This window comes from Aulostomus chinensis, chromosome 15 (genome assembly GCF_037954235.1).
Source record: "Aulostomus chinensis isolate RoL2024-O1b breed Wild chromosome 15, RoL_Achi_v1.0, whole genome shotgun sequence".
Lineage (NCBI taxonomy): Eukaryota > Metazoa > Chordata > Actinopteri > Syngnathiformes > Aulostomidae > Aulostomus > Aulostomus chinensis.
In genome coordinates, this window is record NC_141334.1 from 22,485,417 (window position 1) to 22,504,133 (window position 18,717).

Sequence of the window (18,717 nt, forward strand, 5' to 3'; positions counted from 1 at the left end):
GCACTTTGATGTGGACTAATTAGGAAATGTGTAGCCAGTTGGAAAAGAGTCTGCTGCCGCACAGATTGTTCACTCATACAGAAGTGTAATATTTTGATCAGTTCCTGGTGTAAATGCAGCAGGTAATAATGCCGCCTCAACAGAATTGCACAACATTGGATCAGCTAGTGAACCTGTAGTGTGACGCTGTCCATGGTGCTGAAGCTCCACTAACACAAAGACGCTGGAGTTCTATGTAACTGGAAGAACTGAATGTTACACATTTTCTTGGGATAGCAGAATGTTGTTTGTGTTGTTTCACAATCCTGCGCTGACCATTGTGCCTTGTATCACATCTAATGGCTTTATATTTTCTAATGTCACTCTGAATTTACATTCGTTCTGTACTAGTCAGCTTCATATTTTCTGCCTTCCTTGATAAGGACATTTTGTAATTTTGATATGTATCTTTACAAATATTTTTTTTTACCTATTTTCTGTGTTACTAGGACTTGCTCGGAAATGCAAGCTTTACTCAAACACCCTTCGTTATTTGTTCAATGTCATTTTTTTTTTAATTCTGTGAAAGGTATCTGAACACTTGCATGGAGCTTTCTAAAGCCAAAATGCATGATGCCAATAGGAAAACAGAGGCTCCAAATAAAATGGAATTATTATTATTATTATCAGGCCTATTGAAGCAGAGAAAGGCCAATCTTACTTTTTTTTATAACAGGATAGTAAACTTGTTAACAATAGGAACATTTCTGACAAACTGTTCATCTACAAGAGTTAAGGAGTGCCATGTACATGGATGGCAGCTTGAAAATCCTCCAGAAATCAAGCTATTCCACTCAGTCAACACCTGTATCATTCCGTGACCATGATGACAACCTCATCCCTTATCTGGTTGTCTCAGCATGGTCTTTCTAACAAGTTGATCAACAAGATGAAAATGTTGATGTGACAATTTCATCTTCCAGTTCCTGCAGTTTTCAAGCTACCATCTATAAATTATTTCACCCCTGATCTCTCATAGGTAAACAATTGATATGACATTTTGTGTGCCTGTGATCGTGGGACAGAGTTAATGTACATCATTATCTTATGATTACTGGATATTATCTATCTACATGACCATATTATCTGGTCACATTGAGATAATACCCCATCTATCACATGATAATGGCATAAATTTTTTTTATTGCAATTATGGCCTCGCTCAGCTTCTATAGAAAGCCAATAAAAGTCTTACATTTATCTCATGGTTTCCTGTCAGGAAATGGAGGGGTACTTTTGCAACTTGCAGCAAGTAACTGAAAGTTCAGTTGAACTGGCCATATATTCAAATATCCTGACAAGATTTAATAAACTAATCCAACTTGCCATTGTTCATGGAGGCTGGACCCTAGTGTATCACATCTATGAAATAGTGGAATCAAAGCTGTTAAAACATGACTCTCTTAACTATATCCACACACTTGATCATTAACTGTGTGGGCGGCATGGCTCAGGGGTAGAGTGGCTGTCTAGCAACTAAAGGGTCGCTGGTTCGATTCTCGACCCCGGTGACCATGTCAAAGTGTCCTTGAGCAAGAATCTGGACCCATAATTGCTCTTGATGAGTAGGTTGGTGCCTTGCATGGCAGCCTCCACCACGTGTGAATGGGTGAATGAGATGACACTGTAAAGCGCTTTGAGTGCCGCTACGGTAGAAAAGTGCTATGTAAAATTGAGTCCATTTACCATATTACTTGGTCAATGCTATGAGTATGAATGGTTGTCTGTCTATATGTGTTGACCCTGCCTTAACAGGAGAAGTGGTGGAAAATGGATGAATGGATAACTAAACTCCCCATATTACGGTATATGCAGATGTCTCAGAAGAAAAATGTGACTTTTTCAAAAAAAATTGCCAAAACACATTGTTGATGAAGATTTTCAACTAACACAATCTTATTTTATTTTTGCGTTAATTTTAATCATTAAAAAAAAAAATCCAAGCCTTGAATAGTTTGTATAGTTTCCAGGTTTTTCATGACCACAGACAAACCCTTCATCTATAAAATGTTTGATCAGGACGATGGTACTGATATAATTTGCTCAGATTCCATTATAATACGTCTTAATAGTTTCAAATATTTTTATTTCCCTACTGAAAAAAATTACTTCCACTGTCATCTTATTGACAATTTAAGAGCATATCAAAGCATACGAATGATACCTTTTCTTATCAAGTCCTTGGACTGACGGCCCTCCGTGTTTTAACCTTTTCAATGAACTGATGTCACAATGAAAGAGCAGAGCAACTACCAACTGAGCTTTATTGGTTCATTGATAACAATCATTACACAGGTACACCTATAAACAAATAAAAAGAAACTGCACACTTGATACAGATACTGGAACCCCATGTGAATATTGCTACTGCTGGTATGCATTTGACATCTCAAATAAATGTACAGTTTGTCTGCTGGCATTTAAGGGGCCAGTCTCAAGTTTTTTTCCCCTTTCTTTGATTATACACGTCATTAGCTTGGCTTAGAATACAAATTCCATTTTTACCATCCTTACAATGTACCATTACACACTGCATACAGAAAGATTGAAAACCCCTTTTTCACAGCAGCTATACAAATTTATTGCGATGCTATCACAGAACAGGGACACAACCAACACACAGAGATGCACAGTTAGGATAGAGGGGCTCCAGTACTCAGGGGTTTTAAGTTTATTGATCCGATTCCAGAAGAAAACTGCATGAGTACAAGAGTTAACATAGCAACGAAGCTTACAAACATTCTACAACACTGTTCTTCATTATAAACAAGAAAACAATGAGTTGCCCTGTGTCTTGTCCCACCCCCTTGCCACAGATAACACACACTGTCCCTTATAAAGCATATGGAATGTAATCCACGCAGGCAGGCTCTCTCAGCTGTTGACCCCACTCCAATGATGGCCATGCTTGCGTGTTGACACCGTGGCCTGCCCCGCACCCCCCTCCCCTCCTTCACATTTAAAACTGAAATGAAATCCACTGACAGTAACAACAATAACTGTGATTTCATGGCGATGTAAAATTGTGGGATGCGATGAATTTTCCCCGTCACCGTCTTTTTTTTTTTCTTTCATTAAAAAAAAGTGTTCTCTACAATCAAACTACTAAAAAACCTGTATTTAGAAAATAGTTGATAAAAATATTCCCCTGAATTGTACAAGAAAAGAGGTACAGGGAGTACTGGTAAAAGATGTGGTTGGAGAGGTGTTATTCTGCTTCCCCATCCTTTTCATCAGCTGCCTCTGTAGCTGGTGCCTGAAACACATTAACAACAAAATCACTGATATGTCTCCAAGGAGATGAGCTTAACTTTGTAGGGTTATAATCATGACACAAGCCACACCTCTTCCTCTGCTTTGGCTTCGCCATTCTCAGCAGGGGCCTCTTGTGCTTTCTCCTCAGGCTTGGCCTTCTCCACCTCCTTGGCTTTCTTAGGCTTCGCAGGTGCCTTCTACAAGCAAATGTATGAGTATAAATGCCATTCAAATGAAAGCAAACAGACATCAGGAGTTCAGTCAGGACCAAACAAAACTGAGCCTCACCTTTGGCTTAGGTTTGGACTCTGCCTTTGTAGGTGCAGGTCTCTGCCCAGGAAAAGAATGAATGTGAGCCACAAGAACACAGTGAACATAAGCTTCAGCCATAATGCTAAAGAAAATAAAAGAATCAGGTAAGTAAAGTATCAAAATTTTAAATTTCAATCTATAATGCTAATTGTTAATAACCTATTTTTAAAAAGCTTCAATTTAACTATTCCATTCGGTCAGATAGTGTTTCACTTCACAATATTTTTTAACAATTCAAGGCTGCAATAAAGCAACACACCTTTTAAATGATGAGTGATATGATAACCCTCTTATCTGCTAAGTAGTATGCTTCAGGTTTGTTCATGCAACCAAATAACATGTGCTTTCATGGTGCTTTGCAATTAATTAATGAAATTAAAACTATCAATATCCTATTGAACATGCATGCACATTAAAATCCAAACTGTTCTTGTTTTACTGCCTAAGTCTGGAACTACATTTATGCATATGTGTTGTTATATTCTGTGAGCTTGTGTGCACTTACATCTTTCAACCTGAGAGATCTCCTCTTGGGCTGCAGAGTAAGTGAGGGGATAGATAGTTTTCATACAGTAAAAAACAGAAATTGATGTTACTGGCTTGGCGTTACTGACCCCTGGTGGCTAAGGAGACTGCCTGTTTTATTTTTTTTAAAATGAATTAAAAACAGACAAAATGATGATAGACCTTACCGTTGAGTCACCAGCCGCACCTGTCTGTGGACAAACAGAGAGAAAGAACCATGTTAAGTAGAATGTCTTCAGGGTGAGTAGTGGGTTTATTGGTGGGGACTTGAGGTTTTAATTGTAAATTATGTAACTGTAAAATGGGTGCAAACAGACACAGTGTTAGCTTGTGGCTGCACACTGTGATTGTCTCTTATGTAGTAAAATCATGCACAACAAGGGTTATAAAAAAAAATCATGAGCCCACACTCAAGTTATATGAGCACGTCAAATGGGCGTATGTACAATTAGCAGGACCTCGGGACAATGTTTGCGATCGAAAATGTCCTGCTTGAAAAGAAAGTTTAACACATGGTGCGATTCGGTGCAGTCTCCCAACACCCGTAAGTGGTTCCTACTGTACAAATCCTGGGGGGGACGGGACTCCGCCTCCTCTCAACACATCCTTTCATTGGTAATAAGCAGGTCTGCCAGGGTATCGAGAGAACCCAGCAGTGTAGTGAACATTCCCGCCATGAATTTAAAAAGACACACCGAGATGCTCAGCGACTGTGGGGTCTGCTAGCAGAATCCCCAGCAACAGTAGCAGCGCTACGCTGACGGAGCTCGCCATTACATAACCTACAACCGGCCTGAACCCATAACACACGAGAGAGGCGGCAGGCGAACACACAACGGGCGCCTTCCAAGAAATGTGCTCTAGCTGTGGGCTAATAATGGCGTCCAAGTGCGATCACACATAAACGCGGTCTCGTTATTATTGATCGAGCTAAATTAAACTACCGGTGATTAATAGTTCAACCATAACAAACACACAAAGGGTATAGTAAAGAAATAATAGCCTTTGGGAAGGAAAATAAGACTTTCGAAGAATTTAATCCTAGTGACTTCTATCCTTATTGTCTGACAGGGGAAACTTTAGAGGCCAGCCAAGACACAATCAATATGCCGCCAACTTTCTCTGCAGATCAGACGATGGAGAAAACGTGCCCCACTTTCACCGATACTGCAAATGATGCATGTAAGCAGGCATGCAACTGTGCATTGTGCAATACAAAACAACGACAGACATAAGACCGCAAGATAATCACTGCGCAAAAGATAAGGGAAAAAAACACGCTTCAAAAACAGACACCACGCTACATATCAACTAAACTCTTGTCTGCAGGCTCACATTGTTGACATTCGGCCGGGCGGAAAACGGACATTTATAGCCACAACTCGAGCAGTAACAACCTCGCAGCTGTGGGTTCTAAAGGCTCTATTACTGAATCAATGCATGAAAGATCTCAGTCTACTCACTTTGCTCCTTTTAGGCATGGTTGGTTTGTGTGTGGTGTTTTTCAAAAAAAAATAAAAAATATCTAGAGCGAATACAGTGGTATATTGAGGATAAAGCTGTACTAGTACAGTCCAATACAACGCAGCTAGACGTTAATGTTCCATTGGAAGAAAATCTAGCTCAAACCGGATTGGATTCTCCCCCTCCCTCCCTATTCAAACCGTTATAGTTCCTGCTTGAGTGACGGGGTCTTAGCCCACCCCCCGCGCCCGCTGATTGGACTAAACAGCGATCAGCAACACCGTTTCAAATCTGGGCTGTCTTCTGTGTGGCTTTGTCACACGTCCGTCAGTAAAAATTGCGAGTTATTTGTCTTTCTGTGCAGCCATCTGCTAAAACAAGACTAAATTATTATGAAGTCTGTCTCTCGCCTCACTTGCAAGCGCATACCTCACTGTTCTTGCGATATGTGGACATGGCCGAGTGAATACCTACGTGTGCGAATGAGACACAAGTTACGCCCCGTTTTGAAGTCTGAAATAAAACCTGGATGGCAGTACATTGTGAGAGGGTTTTGTGCCCCCCTGACTTGTCTTTTGTATCAAAGCTTGAGAAAATGGCGACAGGATACGTGTGATCAGTGTGCTCTTGTGCAACCTCCTAGTAGTGCGGTGACCAGCCACTTGTTCCATTGTGTGTGTGTGTGTGTGTGTGTGTGTGTGTGTGTGTGTGTGTGTGTGTGTGGAGCGGGCTCCAAACACAAGTGGAAGCAGTCGCAATCCAGCTTTGTGTGGAAGTTATTTAAAACCCAGCAAATGATAAAAAACACAGCTCACTGTTGACAGATATAATTTCTATGTGTACTTCTTAGACATCTGAAAGAATAGTCCTCTAGTATTCTTTTTAAAATCTAATTTTGTGTTTGTTCCAAGGAATGTGGTTTCGTCTACAAGGCTCAAAAGGTAAGGAATGAAGTTTCCAAGTGCGTGAGATATGGTGGATGATTAAGTGCACATATGCATGTACATAAGTAAGTGTATTCATCTTTAATTTCGCCTTCCATAATTTCAATATTTATATTACTTTTCAAGAATCTTTATTGTCATACCACTCAGGGTTAGAAAATTGAACTCAGGTATAGCAAGGGATAGCATAATAAAGAGAGTAAAGAACAGAATAGGTATTTACAGAAATAGATTTTTACATAAAGGATATATATGGTGGTTAGTACTGTGGCCTCACAGCAAGAAGGTTCCGGGTTCGAGTCCCGGCTCGGGCGTGGGATCTTTCTGTGTGGAGTTTGCATGTTCTCCCTGTGCCTGCGTGGGTTCTCTCCTGGTACTCCGGCTTCCTCCCACAGTCCAAAGAAATGCAATTTGGGGACTAGGCTCATTGAATTCTCCAAGTTGACCGTAGGTATGAATGTGTGTGTGAATGGTTGTTCGTCTCTGTATGTTGGCCCTGCGATGGACTGGTGACCTGTCCAGGGTGAACCCCGCCTCTCGCCCGTTGATGCTGGGATAGGCTCCAGCCCCCCCGCGACCCTTACTTATATGTCGATCCATCCATCCATTGTCTACTGCTTATCCTGTTAAGGGTCAAGGGGGGCTGGAGCCTATCCCAGCTGCACCCTGAACGGGTTGCCTGTCCACCGCAGGGCCAACACATATAGACAGACTTTCATTCGCTCTCACAGCTGCACCAATGGTCACAGAGTATCAGATTAACCCAGGAGGAAGCCGGAGTTACCTGGAGAGAACCCACTCAGGCAAAGGGAGAACACACACAAATGCCGTATATATATATATATATATATATATATATATATATATATATATATATATATGTACATACATACATATGTATATATATATATATATATATATATATATATATATATATACACATACATATGTATCTCTCTCTCTCTCTCTCTCTCTCTCTCTCTCTCTCTATATATATATACTCATACATTTTCTTCTTCCACTTGTTCCTATTAAGAGTCGTGGGGGGGCTGGGGCCTATCCCAGCGGCTACGGGCGAGAGGCAGGGTTCACCCTGGACAGGTCGCCAGAGTCCATCTGAGGGCCAACACATACAACCAACCAACAAACAACCATTTGCACTCACAGTATTACCCATGGCCAATTTAGAGTATCAATCAGCCTCATCCTCATCTTTGGACGGTGGGAAGAAGCAGGAGTACCCGGAGAGAACCTACGCAGGCATGGGAGAACATGCAAACTCCACACAGAAGGATCCTGTGCCCGAGCCGGGACTCGAACTCGGAACCTTCTTGCTGTGAGGCCACAGTGCTAATTACTGCACCACCGTGCAGCCCAGAATGTTATTAACAGGATATAATTTAAAATGTAGCCATTAACTTCAACAGACTGATTGCTACATCAGTAACCTGCAATCCTGTGAAATTCATCTGAAATTGAACTTGAACCCAGAACCTTCTTGCTGTGAAGCCACAATGCAGCATATATATATATATATATATATATATATATATATATAAATATATATATATATATATATATATATATATACCAAGCCTCACCTCTGCTGCTGAGAATATGTTCATCCAAGTCAACAGCCTCAGAAATTGCTCGTTAACAACACCTCAGATTAGACCCCAGATAGATGCCACACATAGTTCTAGTAGCAGACATCTCTCTACATCAACTGTTCAGAGGAGACTGCACAAATTAGGCCTTTGTGGTCGAATAGCTGTTAAAAAACACCAAAAGGAAAAGCAACAAGCAGAAGAGATTTGTTTGGGCCAAGAAACACAAGGGATGGACAAGTCCAGTGGAAATCTGTGCTTTGGTCTGATGAGTCCAAATTCTTCAAATCTTTGGAGTGTAAAGAGCAGTTATCAAAGCAAAGGGTAGCTATTTTGAAGAATATCCCACCAGCTTTTGGGCGAGAGGCAGTGTACATCCTGGACACGTCACCAGTCCATTACAGGGCCAACATATATAGACAGACAACCATTCACACTCACAGTCATACCTACGGTCACTTTAGAGTATCCAATTAGTCTAGTCCCCATTTGTATGTCTTTTGACTGTGGGAGGAAGCTGGAGTACCCAGAGAGAACCCATGCAGACAAAAGGAGAACATGTAAACTCCAGAAAGACCCACTTCCTGATCTGGGACTCAAACCCGGAAACTTCTTGCTGTGAGGCGACAGTGCTAATCACTGCACCACCGTACCACCCAAAATACAAAATATGTTTTGAATTATTTCACATTTTTTTGTCTACTAAATAATTCTTTATGTGTTCAATCATAGTTTTGATGGCTTTAGTGAGAGTCTACAATGTAAATAGTCATGAAAAAAAGGAAAAAACTTTAAATGAGAAGTCTCCCACCAAAAATGCAGGTCAACACAGGTTTTTGGGCACTCTGAAAGGGTCGACTCGGCATTCCAACCCGTGTCGACCAACTCGCCAAACGACCCGGGTGTTTAGCGGCTCGGCTCGGCTTGGCTCACCTGCAGTGTGAGAAAGGCAACCTGCATTGTCTCAGGTTTCATGCGACCTTCCTGTTGCATCCTGATTTTGTCTCTGGGCAGCCTGTCAGGCTTCGCCTGTAGCGTCTTCGGCTCCCTTTTAGACTTGCCAAAAACTCCATCCTCCTTCGCTGCATTAGCACTCGGATATTTTCTAATCTGTGCCTAGTTTGTATGCTTTGCAAAAGAGACAACATTGCAATGCACACAACGACAATGCTAACGTTCAACTCGACGATGTCCATGTTGTCGTTTGTTTACCTCTCAGTGTTCCAGCACACATTTATGTGTAATGATGACGTTGTCAGTGCGATGATGTACGAGAGAGAAAAACACAGGCACGCAAGCCCTCACAGTGGGAGTTCAGACACTTTCTGCTGGAAGCTTGAATGCACCCTAATGCCTAGCAAACATGGGTCCAAAAACCCATGTTGACACGCGTTTTTCCTTGTGAAAAGGGTATACCAGAGGCCTTTGTCTTGGTCTTGATGTTTGTGGCTTCTATCTCCTTCTGTGGTCAGTTCATAATCCCAGTGGGATATCCAGCTGTGCATGTATGTTGATGGATCGGACCCTGTTATTACTGTTCAGCTGACATCTCAGTACTTCTCTTACTCTCTGGAGGTATTTGGTAGTGGCTGACTTCCTTGCTGCCTCCTCATGGTTTCCATTAGCCTGTGGGATGAAGAAGTGCTTTTCGTAACTCTGGATGTCACCTTTATTTCCTTCTTGTATGTCGACCCCTTCTGTTCTGATCATCTTTCTTTTGTGATGATCGGACTGAGATGGTTCAGGCCTAGTGCATCTCCTTGTATATGCCATACTTGATGTTAACTTGTGCTGTTGGCTTTGAGTTGGCCTCTAAGGTCGTCTTCCACATCCCCATCAAGATTCTTTCAAATGCTCTCAGTTTACTGTTGATTTTATATAGCTCCAGATATTCTGGTATCTATGTGTGTGGCACTGAGTCATAGGTTTTCTTGTAATCAATCCAGGTGCACAGGTTGGTCTTTCTGCTCTTACAGCCTCGGGCGACTAATCTGTCAACCAGTAGCTGGTGCTTGGCTTCTTGGATCCATCCATCCATCTATCCATCCATCCATCCATCCATCCATCCATGGGGGGCTGGAGCCTATCCCAGCAGCCTTCGGGGGAGAGGCGGGGTTCACCTTGGATGAGTCGCCAGTCCATCGCAGGGGCAACACATATAGACAGACAACCATTCACACTCACAGCCACACCTATGGTCAATTTAGAGTATTCAATGAATCTAGTCCCCACTTGCATGTCTTTGGACTGTGGGAGGAAACCAGAGTACCCAGAGGGAACCTGCGCAGGCACAGGGTATTAGTGCCAATTACTTTCTTAGCCCTGTTCATGTATGGACCATGTGCTTACTTATCTTAGCTGCTATGATATCCGACAGGAGCTACCAAGTTGTGGAGAGGTAGACTATTGGTGGATAGTCGGATGGGATGGGGCCCTTCTGGGGGTCCTTCATGATCACGTCTCTTCTGCCTTGAGTTAGCCACTCTGGGTCCGTCACAACTCTAAGCAGCTGGTCCATCTGTACTGCAAGATGTTCATGGAGTGCAGTTAGCTTCTTCAGTACATGTGGATCATATCGGGGCCCGGTGCTGTGCAACTCTTCCTCTTTAATACTCTGTCTTGGATGTCTGCCATTAAGATGGTTACTGGTTCTCCTTCTGGGAGGTGTCTGTGGTCAGTTCTCAGGTCCACAAGCCATTGTGCATTGATATTGTGTGATGCTTCTCTTTCCCATATACCCCTCCAGAACTTTTCCATCTCTGCTCTTGGTGGGCCTGAATGGTTGTTATTCCCCTGCCACTGAGAGTACACTTTGGCTGGGTCAGTGGAGAATATCTTGTTTATTCTCCTAGCCTCTACCTTTTTGGTATATGTCTTCAGTCGGGGGCCAGAGCTGTTAGACTTTTTTTTTTTTTGGGGCAGTTTCAAGGGCCTCTGGTATGATAGCTTGGTGTAGATGATGCATTTAGGACTGCCAAAACCTGTTCAGCAGGAAATTCAGAAACATGCTCTCAACATTTAACTTCAGCTGCTCATTCTTTCAGTTAGCTGGATGAACAGAGTTACAAATAAGGGGAAAAGCAGACAAACAGTATTCTCACCTCTAAAATGTTCACATTACATATATTTGTAATGTGAACATTTTAGAGGTGAGAATACTGTTTGTCTGCTTCTCACCTCTAAAATGTTCACATTACAAATATATGACCTACATATATTTGTAATGTGAACATTTTAGAGGTGAGAATACTGTTTGTCTGCTTCTCACCTCTAAAATGTTCACATTACAAATATATGACCTACATATATTTGTAATGTGAACATTTTAGAGGTGAGAAGCAGATTGAGAAGGAGCTTATCCCAGCGGCTTTCGGGCAAGAGGCGGTGTTTGTAAGAAATCTCAACTTGTAATTTAAATGTATTTGAGTGGTGCTTCTGTTTAATCTGCCTATACACTGGTGTGAACACTTAAAAAATATCTGCTTTCATAGTCAAGTGCCAGAGCTGTATTTAACAGCAGTTTGACAACAAATAAAATTTGACTGTTTGAAGTATCCCTCCAGCTCGTCTCTCTCTCTCTCTCTCTCTCTCTCTCTCTCTCTCTCTCTCTCTCTCTCTCTCTCTCTCCCTCTCTCTCTATATATATACACATACATTTTCTTCTTCCACTTGTTCCTATTAAGAGTCGTGAGGGGGCTGGGGCCTATCCCAGCAGCTACGGGCGAGAGGCAGGGTTCACCCTGGACAGGTTGCCAGAGTCCATCTGAGGGCCAACACATATAGAGACAAACAACCATTTGCACTCACAGTATTACCCATGGCCAATTTAGAGTATCAATCAGCCTCGTCCTCATCTTTGGATCTTCTCTCTCTCTCACACACACACACGCACACGCATTCCACATTTCACTGCAAATAAATGAAAATTTTCAGGTAGTCATCAACTTAAAATTCAGCACAACCTGGTGTTTCATATTAGCAAAACCCTGCATGGCTCCAATTCATTAGATATCTGCTGTCATTCCGGAGCCACAGTCATGAATTGAAAATGTAATTGTATGGAATCCAATGACTGATTATCTTAGAAGGTTCAGAATAAAGTTAAGTAAAAAAGTAAGGGATATTTCCTCCCAAATTATTTCATTGAGTAAAATGTGTTGAAAGTTATACTTCATCCAAAAAAATGTATTTTGCCTTGAGGGGTACTCACAATAGGTATCCCACCTGCATTAAATCTTTGTGAGGAAAGTTTTTTTTCCTGGCACAGTGGCCTTGAGATGGACCTGAGAAACTTGCTGCACTATTGTATTCTATAGGTCCAGCTGGAACTGTCCCAACAAAATCAACCATACAGACAAAATTAACTGAAGAGATTACCACGGTAACAAATGTTCAAACTTCAATTTTCTGCTTGGGAGAAGGACATCACCTAAGCGTTTGTGTTTTAATGTCTAAATATGCTGGGGTATCGTTATAAATGTTTAACAGCAATACACTGATACAAAGTTTTGGTGGAATATGATTCACCAATTTTAAAGCGATACTTCACCCAGAAAGTCCATCCATCCATCCATTTTCTACTGCTTATCCTGTTAAGGGTCGCGGCTGCCGGCACTCCGGCTTCCTCCCGCAGTCTAAGACATGCAAATGGTGACTAAGTTAATTGGATACTCTAAATTGACCATAGGCCTGACCTGTGATGTACTGGTGACCCGTCCAGGGTGAACCCCGCCTCATGATCGAAGGCAGCTGGGATAGGCTCCAGCCCCCCGTGACTCTTAACAGGATGAGCAGTAGAAAATGAATGGATGGATGGAGTATGAAGGAGCACTTCCATCACAACTGCTGCATTTTCTTTTCCACTGGTCTCCCTCTTGAGTGGAGAGAACAGGGACAACAGAGCTGTTGGTCACAGTGGAGAGAACTGCTACTTTTTTTTTTTGAGAGGATGATTATTTGAACACAGAAAACAGGAAAGACTGCAATGTAATCTTGCAAATCTTTATTTCACGGCACAAAAAGATATAGAGTATATTTGATTTAATTTTAGAATACAAGGAAATGTGTTGGAAGAACAGGAGCAATCCTCAGAAGGGAGATGGATGAAGGTACAGGTGACCTCTTTCAAAGCCTCTTTGACAGAGGACAACTTGTTAATTTGTCTTTTCTAATCTCTCACCCACTCAGAGTAGCTGCAGGTAGAGTCTTAGAACAGGAACACGTGTCACCAAGCAGCTGCACAAACACATTTTTCAGACATTTCCCTGTCAGAGTATGAATGAATGATGAAGGTGGAAATAATAGTGTCTGCATACAGGTAGAGCAGTAACGAAGACAACTGGGAATGGATCAGATGGATGGAGTAAAAGCTGTCTCTGTCTCTCTGTCATACTAAGTGGATTTCTTCCATACAGAGAACAGCAACCTTCCCATATGGAGCAGCGGATAAAGGCAGATTACAGCAGTTTTTGTGTGTGAGAGGGACTGTTACACTACCACCGCCACCAACACAGTCCACATAAATTCTTGAGGGACACAGATACCAGTTGCCAGTTTAAACATACACATTTTTGTTGATGACATTTTTTTATTGAATTAAATGTAAAAGTTTATATAAAGCAATTTTGTTTTATCACTATTTTATTTACCTGTCTTTTTTAACATGCAAAATTTTCAATGTGCATGATGTGCAGTGTAAATAAAATGTGTTATTAAAAGTATTACATTTTAAATTAAAATTAAAACTTACATAATAATACATAATAAATATTTCATATTTTCATTATGAATACATTACATTACAATACATTATGAATTACATGATAGAGTTAACAATAAAGTCCTCCTTCAAAAAGAATTGGATGTTCACTTAAAAGGAAATAACATAGAATAATTTAATTCAAATAAAAACTGGGTTTGTACAACAACAAAAATCATGTGCATTTCTTTCTATGGGTTGATGCCACTTTAAAAACATAAAAATCTTTAAGAACTCTATGGAATATTTCTTTATAAATGACATGTGACTTCAAGGAAAATGAGTGAAAAAGAGTTATGGACATTTATGAATAATTTCTTCTCCTTTTTGAAAGTTGTCACATTGATTCTGCTGTGTTTTTTAAAAATCTTTTTTGTGCTTTCTATTTGTGTGGAATAGATACATTCATTCAGTCATATTGTTTCCAATGATTATGAAACATTTGGAAAATATTGTCATTGTTTAACTTATTGTACACAAACCAGTAAAAACATAACCCTTGCTGCTTCCTGAAATAAATCATTAGCTTTGCTTAAACAGGAATATGTGTGTGTGTGTGTGTGTGTGTGTGTGTGTGTGTGTGTGTTTAAGGAAGGGTGTGCCCATGACTTGCCTCACTCACACAGTCATTTACATGTGTGAGAGGGTGGAGTCCTGCTCCGTGGCACCACGGCCTAATAAGCTCAGTAACAATAAGTCGGCTTTAACCATTGATTAACCAGCAGCTGACACAACAAAAACAAATCCCACAATAGCGATTAATGCAAGCTCTGAAGCTGTGCCTTTTAGTGAAGAAAGTGTTTCATGTTGCAACCATATCTTCTTGCACCACAGAAAGGGGCAATTAAACTGAACTCATGTAGTGGTTGCAAACAATGAGATAAAACAAAACCGCCCCAGACATGAAGCACAAAGATGAACACATATGATGAGATATGACTGATGATCTCTGACATGCTGGTGGCTGAAGAGACCACAGCTTTGCCTCTGTTGCCGGCCATATGCAGGGGATCAGAGGGCTGCTGCTGCTGCTGACCCTCCCCCACCATCTTCCCCCTGTTTTTCATGGTTGTCTGCTTGCTTCTGCATATACAATACTTACTGTGTCTGGAGACATTCCAGCCCGCACCACACTGTTGCTCTTACAAAACCATGACAATTTTAAGAACAATCTGAACAGTGGGAAGATGTATGACCTCCTGCTAACCAGAGGGGTTTACTACAAAGCAAGATTCGTGGGTTAGTGAGGTATGTTGAGACTAAAGCCAGGATTTTCAATGTCACAAAGGTGGCACTCTTTTAATTGATGTGGCAAACTTAACCTGGTCCGGAGCAGGTTATCCTCCAAGTTTCAGAGGGAGTGAGTATTTAGAGACCAGAGTGATATCTATCTATATCTATCTTTGACTGATGTCATTCCCTATGAACACTACAGATTCTCAGTTTAGGGAATACGTTACTTATGCAAACTGCTGGAGCCATATGTAAGTAACTCTGCAAAAAGGAGCCATGTACTCATAGTTGCACAGACTATGTGCATATCATTGTGCTTTTTTGCCACAGGAAACTATATGCATTCAGTTGGCGATGCAGAAAATGTGAGCAAGAATACTCTCTGCCGCGCGATTCGCAAAGTTGTTCTTGCTCTCACTTAACTTCTGAATATGTTTGCAGTCCCTGGCCATTTGTCCACAATGGCTATAAAAGAGGCCTTTTATAAAATCACTGGTAACATACATTTGTAGTTCACTATATTAATAATCAGTATGAGGAATACTTGCATGTGAAATATAATGTATAAATCTAATTCCTTCATAAGATTCCCGAGGGAGTTTAAGAGCTTTGGATGTGGGAGGCACAGAGAGTACATTGAGTGGTAAAATAAATATATAAACATACAAATTTACACGATCGGCAATTTTCTGCCAGCATTCCTCTCTTGCCTTATTTGCAGCAGCTGTGTTGCTTTTTGCTGTCATAATTGTTTGATGTTGTTCATAACACCCCATTATAGACACTTGCTCTTCTTGCCTAAAGCAGGCGCCACGCAAGCTATCCATTTCCAAAGAGTCAAATGACGCGTTCAATGTCCCTTTTTATGGGGACGTGCACAGAGCCTGAAGCAAAAAGCATGAATTGACAAAGAAAGATCGTATCCACCGTTGTGATACCTGTTATCTCTGATTGGGAGTTTAGGGTTTGTTGAGCCAGTTTATCGAAAGAAAGCCTGGCTATGTTGAACTGGCTTCGTAGCGCACCACCCAGGAGGCTTTCACACCCAAAGTCTTAAACACATCCATAGTCTGCAACATTATATCCACTTTTTTTTTTAAATTGTAAATTTAAAAAATGCAATGAATATCTACATTAGCAGTCTAATCTCCGTAACGGGTGTGCTGTATTTGTTAGGAATACGCACATATAATTATACATTGGAACCCCAAAATATATTTGATAATATTACTACACATTGTAGGGCATCTTAGAGATGTTCATGCAGACAGACTTGGAATATGGACGATAAACTTAGTTATTTTATACATACATGATTCAAAACGACTGTATCCATGCCAAAATAGATATAACATCTGAATGTAACAGGCATGCATATTTCATATCTGCATTCATCAAGTATGGTATGTAAGTGCTGTCCTGAAGTGACCTCTTGTGGTGTAAATTGAGAAAAACTCTTTTTCAAGCAGCTTAATTTACAAATCAGAGTCCTTGTCAGGCCTTCATCTATGCTTCAAACAGCCATATGACATGTGCCAGTTCAGATGATCTTGATAGGACAATGTAGTGGCAGCCAGCCAACTGACACTCACAGGTCCAGGCAGCTTCACATTACCAGTTAAGGATCTTGTTCACAAACTTTCAGTCATCAACCTGTTGATCTATTTGCAACAACAACAACAACAACAACAACAACAACAACAACAACAACAACAACAACAACAACAAAATGACAACGATAATTTAATAATATAATAATATAATAATGACAGTACAACTAACATTACCACTAGTCCTTTGACTACTACTACTAATAATGATAATAACAGTAATTTTACACTTTTCAGGACACCCAAGGTTGCCTTAAGAAGCATAAAAATATTTAATGTAGTATACAGACGGATTGCAGCGAGGAAAACAAAAAAGGCTGCAATATTTGCAAATGTCTAGATGTCAGTAAATGACCACATGTGGAAGGATGGCTGACTTTCGTACACCGCCATGAAACCGCCACCAACAAAGGAAAAAAATATCTGGGAGCTTAAGACACCTATATGAAGGAATTTAATGTCAAAATACATTTTTGGGGGGTAAAGTATCCCTTTAATACTCATTGGATTTGCCTTATTGGGACGATACTGGATGGCTAATGTTTTATTTGATTGGTCAGATTGAGAACAATTATTCAAATATTGTTAAATCCTTATTGTTGGACTTAATGTGTGTGAAATCCCCTTTTCCTGTAAGAAAATTGCTTTCTTCAAACTACTGCTGAGGCAAAAACAGACAAAACTACAAATAGCCAACAAAAGACACCATTTATCGTTTTGAGGAGAACCCCGTCACATGCCAGGGCTGCAAGGAAATATATTTTAAATTTTCTTCTCTTCATCATTCTTTTCATGCAGATAGAACAGGAGTTGACTTTTTTATCCCATTAAAACTAATTATGTGTCCGGAATTTGCATTCTAGAACTGAGAATTTAAAACATAGACAGGGTTGATTTCTTTGAAAGTCTCTCATGGCATGCATTCACTTATACACAAAATATTATCATAACATCAGGTTGCTGATAAGACAGTGGAACTCACCTCACCTGCCTGCTCTAACGTCAGCCTCACACCCACCTGCTCAGGACTTTATTATGAGGAGATAAGAGCCTGCTATCAGAGGCCAGACCTGAACCTTGTTCCCAGAGACACAGGTGGAGTCCAGCAGCTCACCTGCTTTTTGCGGAAATGAAGCTTTGATCCATTCACAGCAGCGGAATCTATCTCACAGTAGGTCATATCGGATTGATGTTTCTTCTGAGGAATATGTCTTCTTCTGAGGTTTGAACTGACTAAGATCAATTCATAAATTACATGTTTTCAGTGTGAGTGGCACTGTGGTACAGTGGTTAGCACTGTCACCTCACAGCAAGAAGGTTCCGTGTTCGAGCCCCAGGGACTTTCCTTTTGTGGAGTTTTCATGTTCTCCCTGTTCCTGCTGGGTTCTCTCTGGTACTCTGGCTTCCTCCCACAGTCCAAAGACATCAAGAGGAGACGAGGCTAATTGATACTCTAAATTGAATGTCGGTGTGGCTGTGAGAGTAAATGGTTGTCTGTCTCTATGTGTTGGCCCTGTGATGGACTGGCGACCCGTCCAGGGTTTACCCCACCTCTCGCCCAAAGGTTGCTGGGATAGGCTCCAGCCCACCCCCGCAAACCTTAACAGGATAAGCAGTAGAAAATGGAAGGATGGATGGATGGATGGATGGATGGATGGATGGCTGCACAGCGTATGCATATGTACTCTCTGAAACACTGAGGGCAAGTACCACAGTATGTCAGGCTAGTTTTAATGACAAACAGAAGAGATGAGAAAGGATATTACGGACCCATTTTTTAAAAATCTTTTTAAACTTAACTTTGTTGTTTTGTACCAGTGATTGAATCTACTAGTTCCTTGGTCTGTCCTTTTTTCGTCATGTACAACTGTGACAAGTGCATGACTGTTCAAGGTAATTCAGAGCACAAATGATTTGTTGCATTTGTTGTTTTTTTTTAATCTCTGAGGATAAAGACACTGGCATGCCTT

General features: G+C 40.9%; 1 protein-coding gene across 1 annotated transcript; it reads right to left on the minus strand.

The window, feature by feature from the left end:
- Positions 1–2,286: 2,286 nt before the first annotated feature.
- Positions 2,287–5,767, minus strand: hmgn1b (high mobility group nucleosome binding domain 1b). The gene is made up of 6 exons (XM_086226337.1): positions 5,595–5,767; positions 4,299–4,322; positions 4,112–4,141; positions 3,583–3,624; positions 3,384–3,491; positions 2,287–3,295 (listed from the first exon to the last, which is right to left on the minus strand). The coding sequence occupies exons 1-6, from the start codon at positions 5,610–5,612 to the stop codon at positions 3,248–3,250; spliced, it is 270 nt and encodes an 89-aa protein (XP_086082463.1). The 5' UTR covers positions 5,613–5,767; the 3' UTR covers positions 2,287–3,247.
- Positions 5,768–18,717: the final 12,950 nt, after the last annotated feature.

Excerpts from the sequence above, each read along its gene's own strand:
- hmgn1b (XM_086226337.1), bottom strand. Across the intron at positions 4,142-4,298 it reads GTGCGGCTGGTGACTCAACG|CCCAAGAGGAGATCTCTCAG; the intron begins GTAAGGTCTATC and ends CTTACTCTGCAG. Across the intron at positions 3,625-4,111 it reads GATCTCTCAGGTTGAAAGAT|AGACCTGCACCTACAAAGGC; the intron begins GTAAGTGCACAC and ends TTTCCTGGGCAG.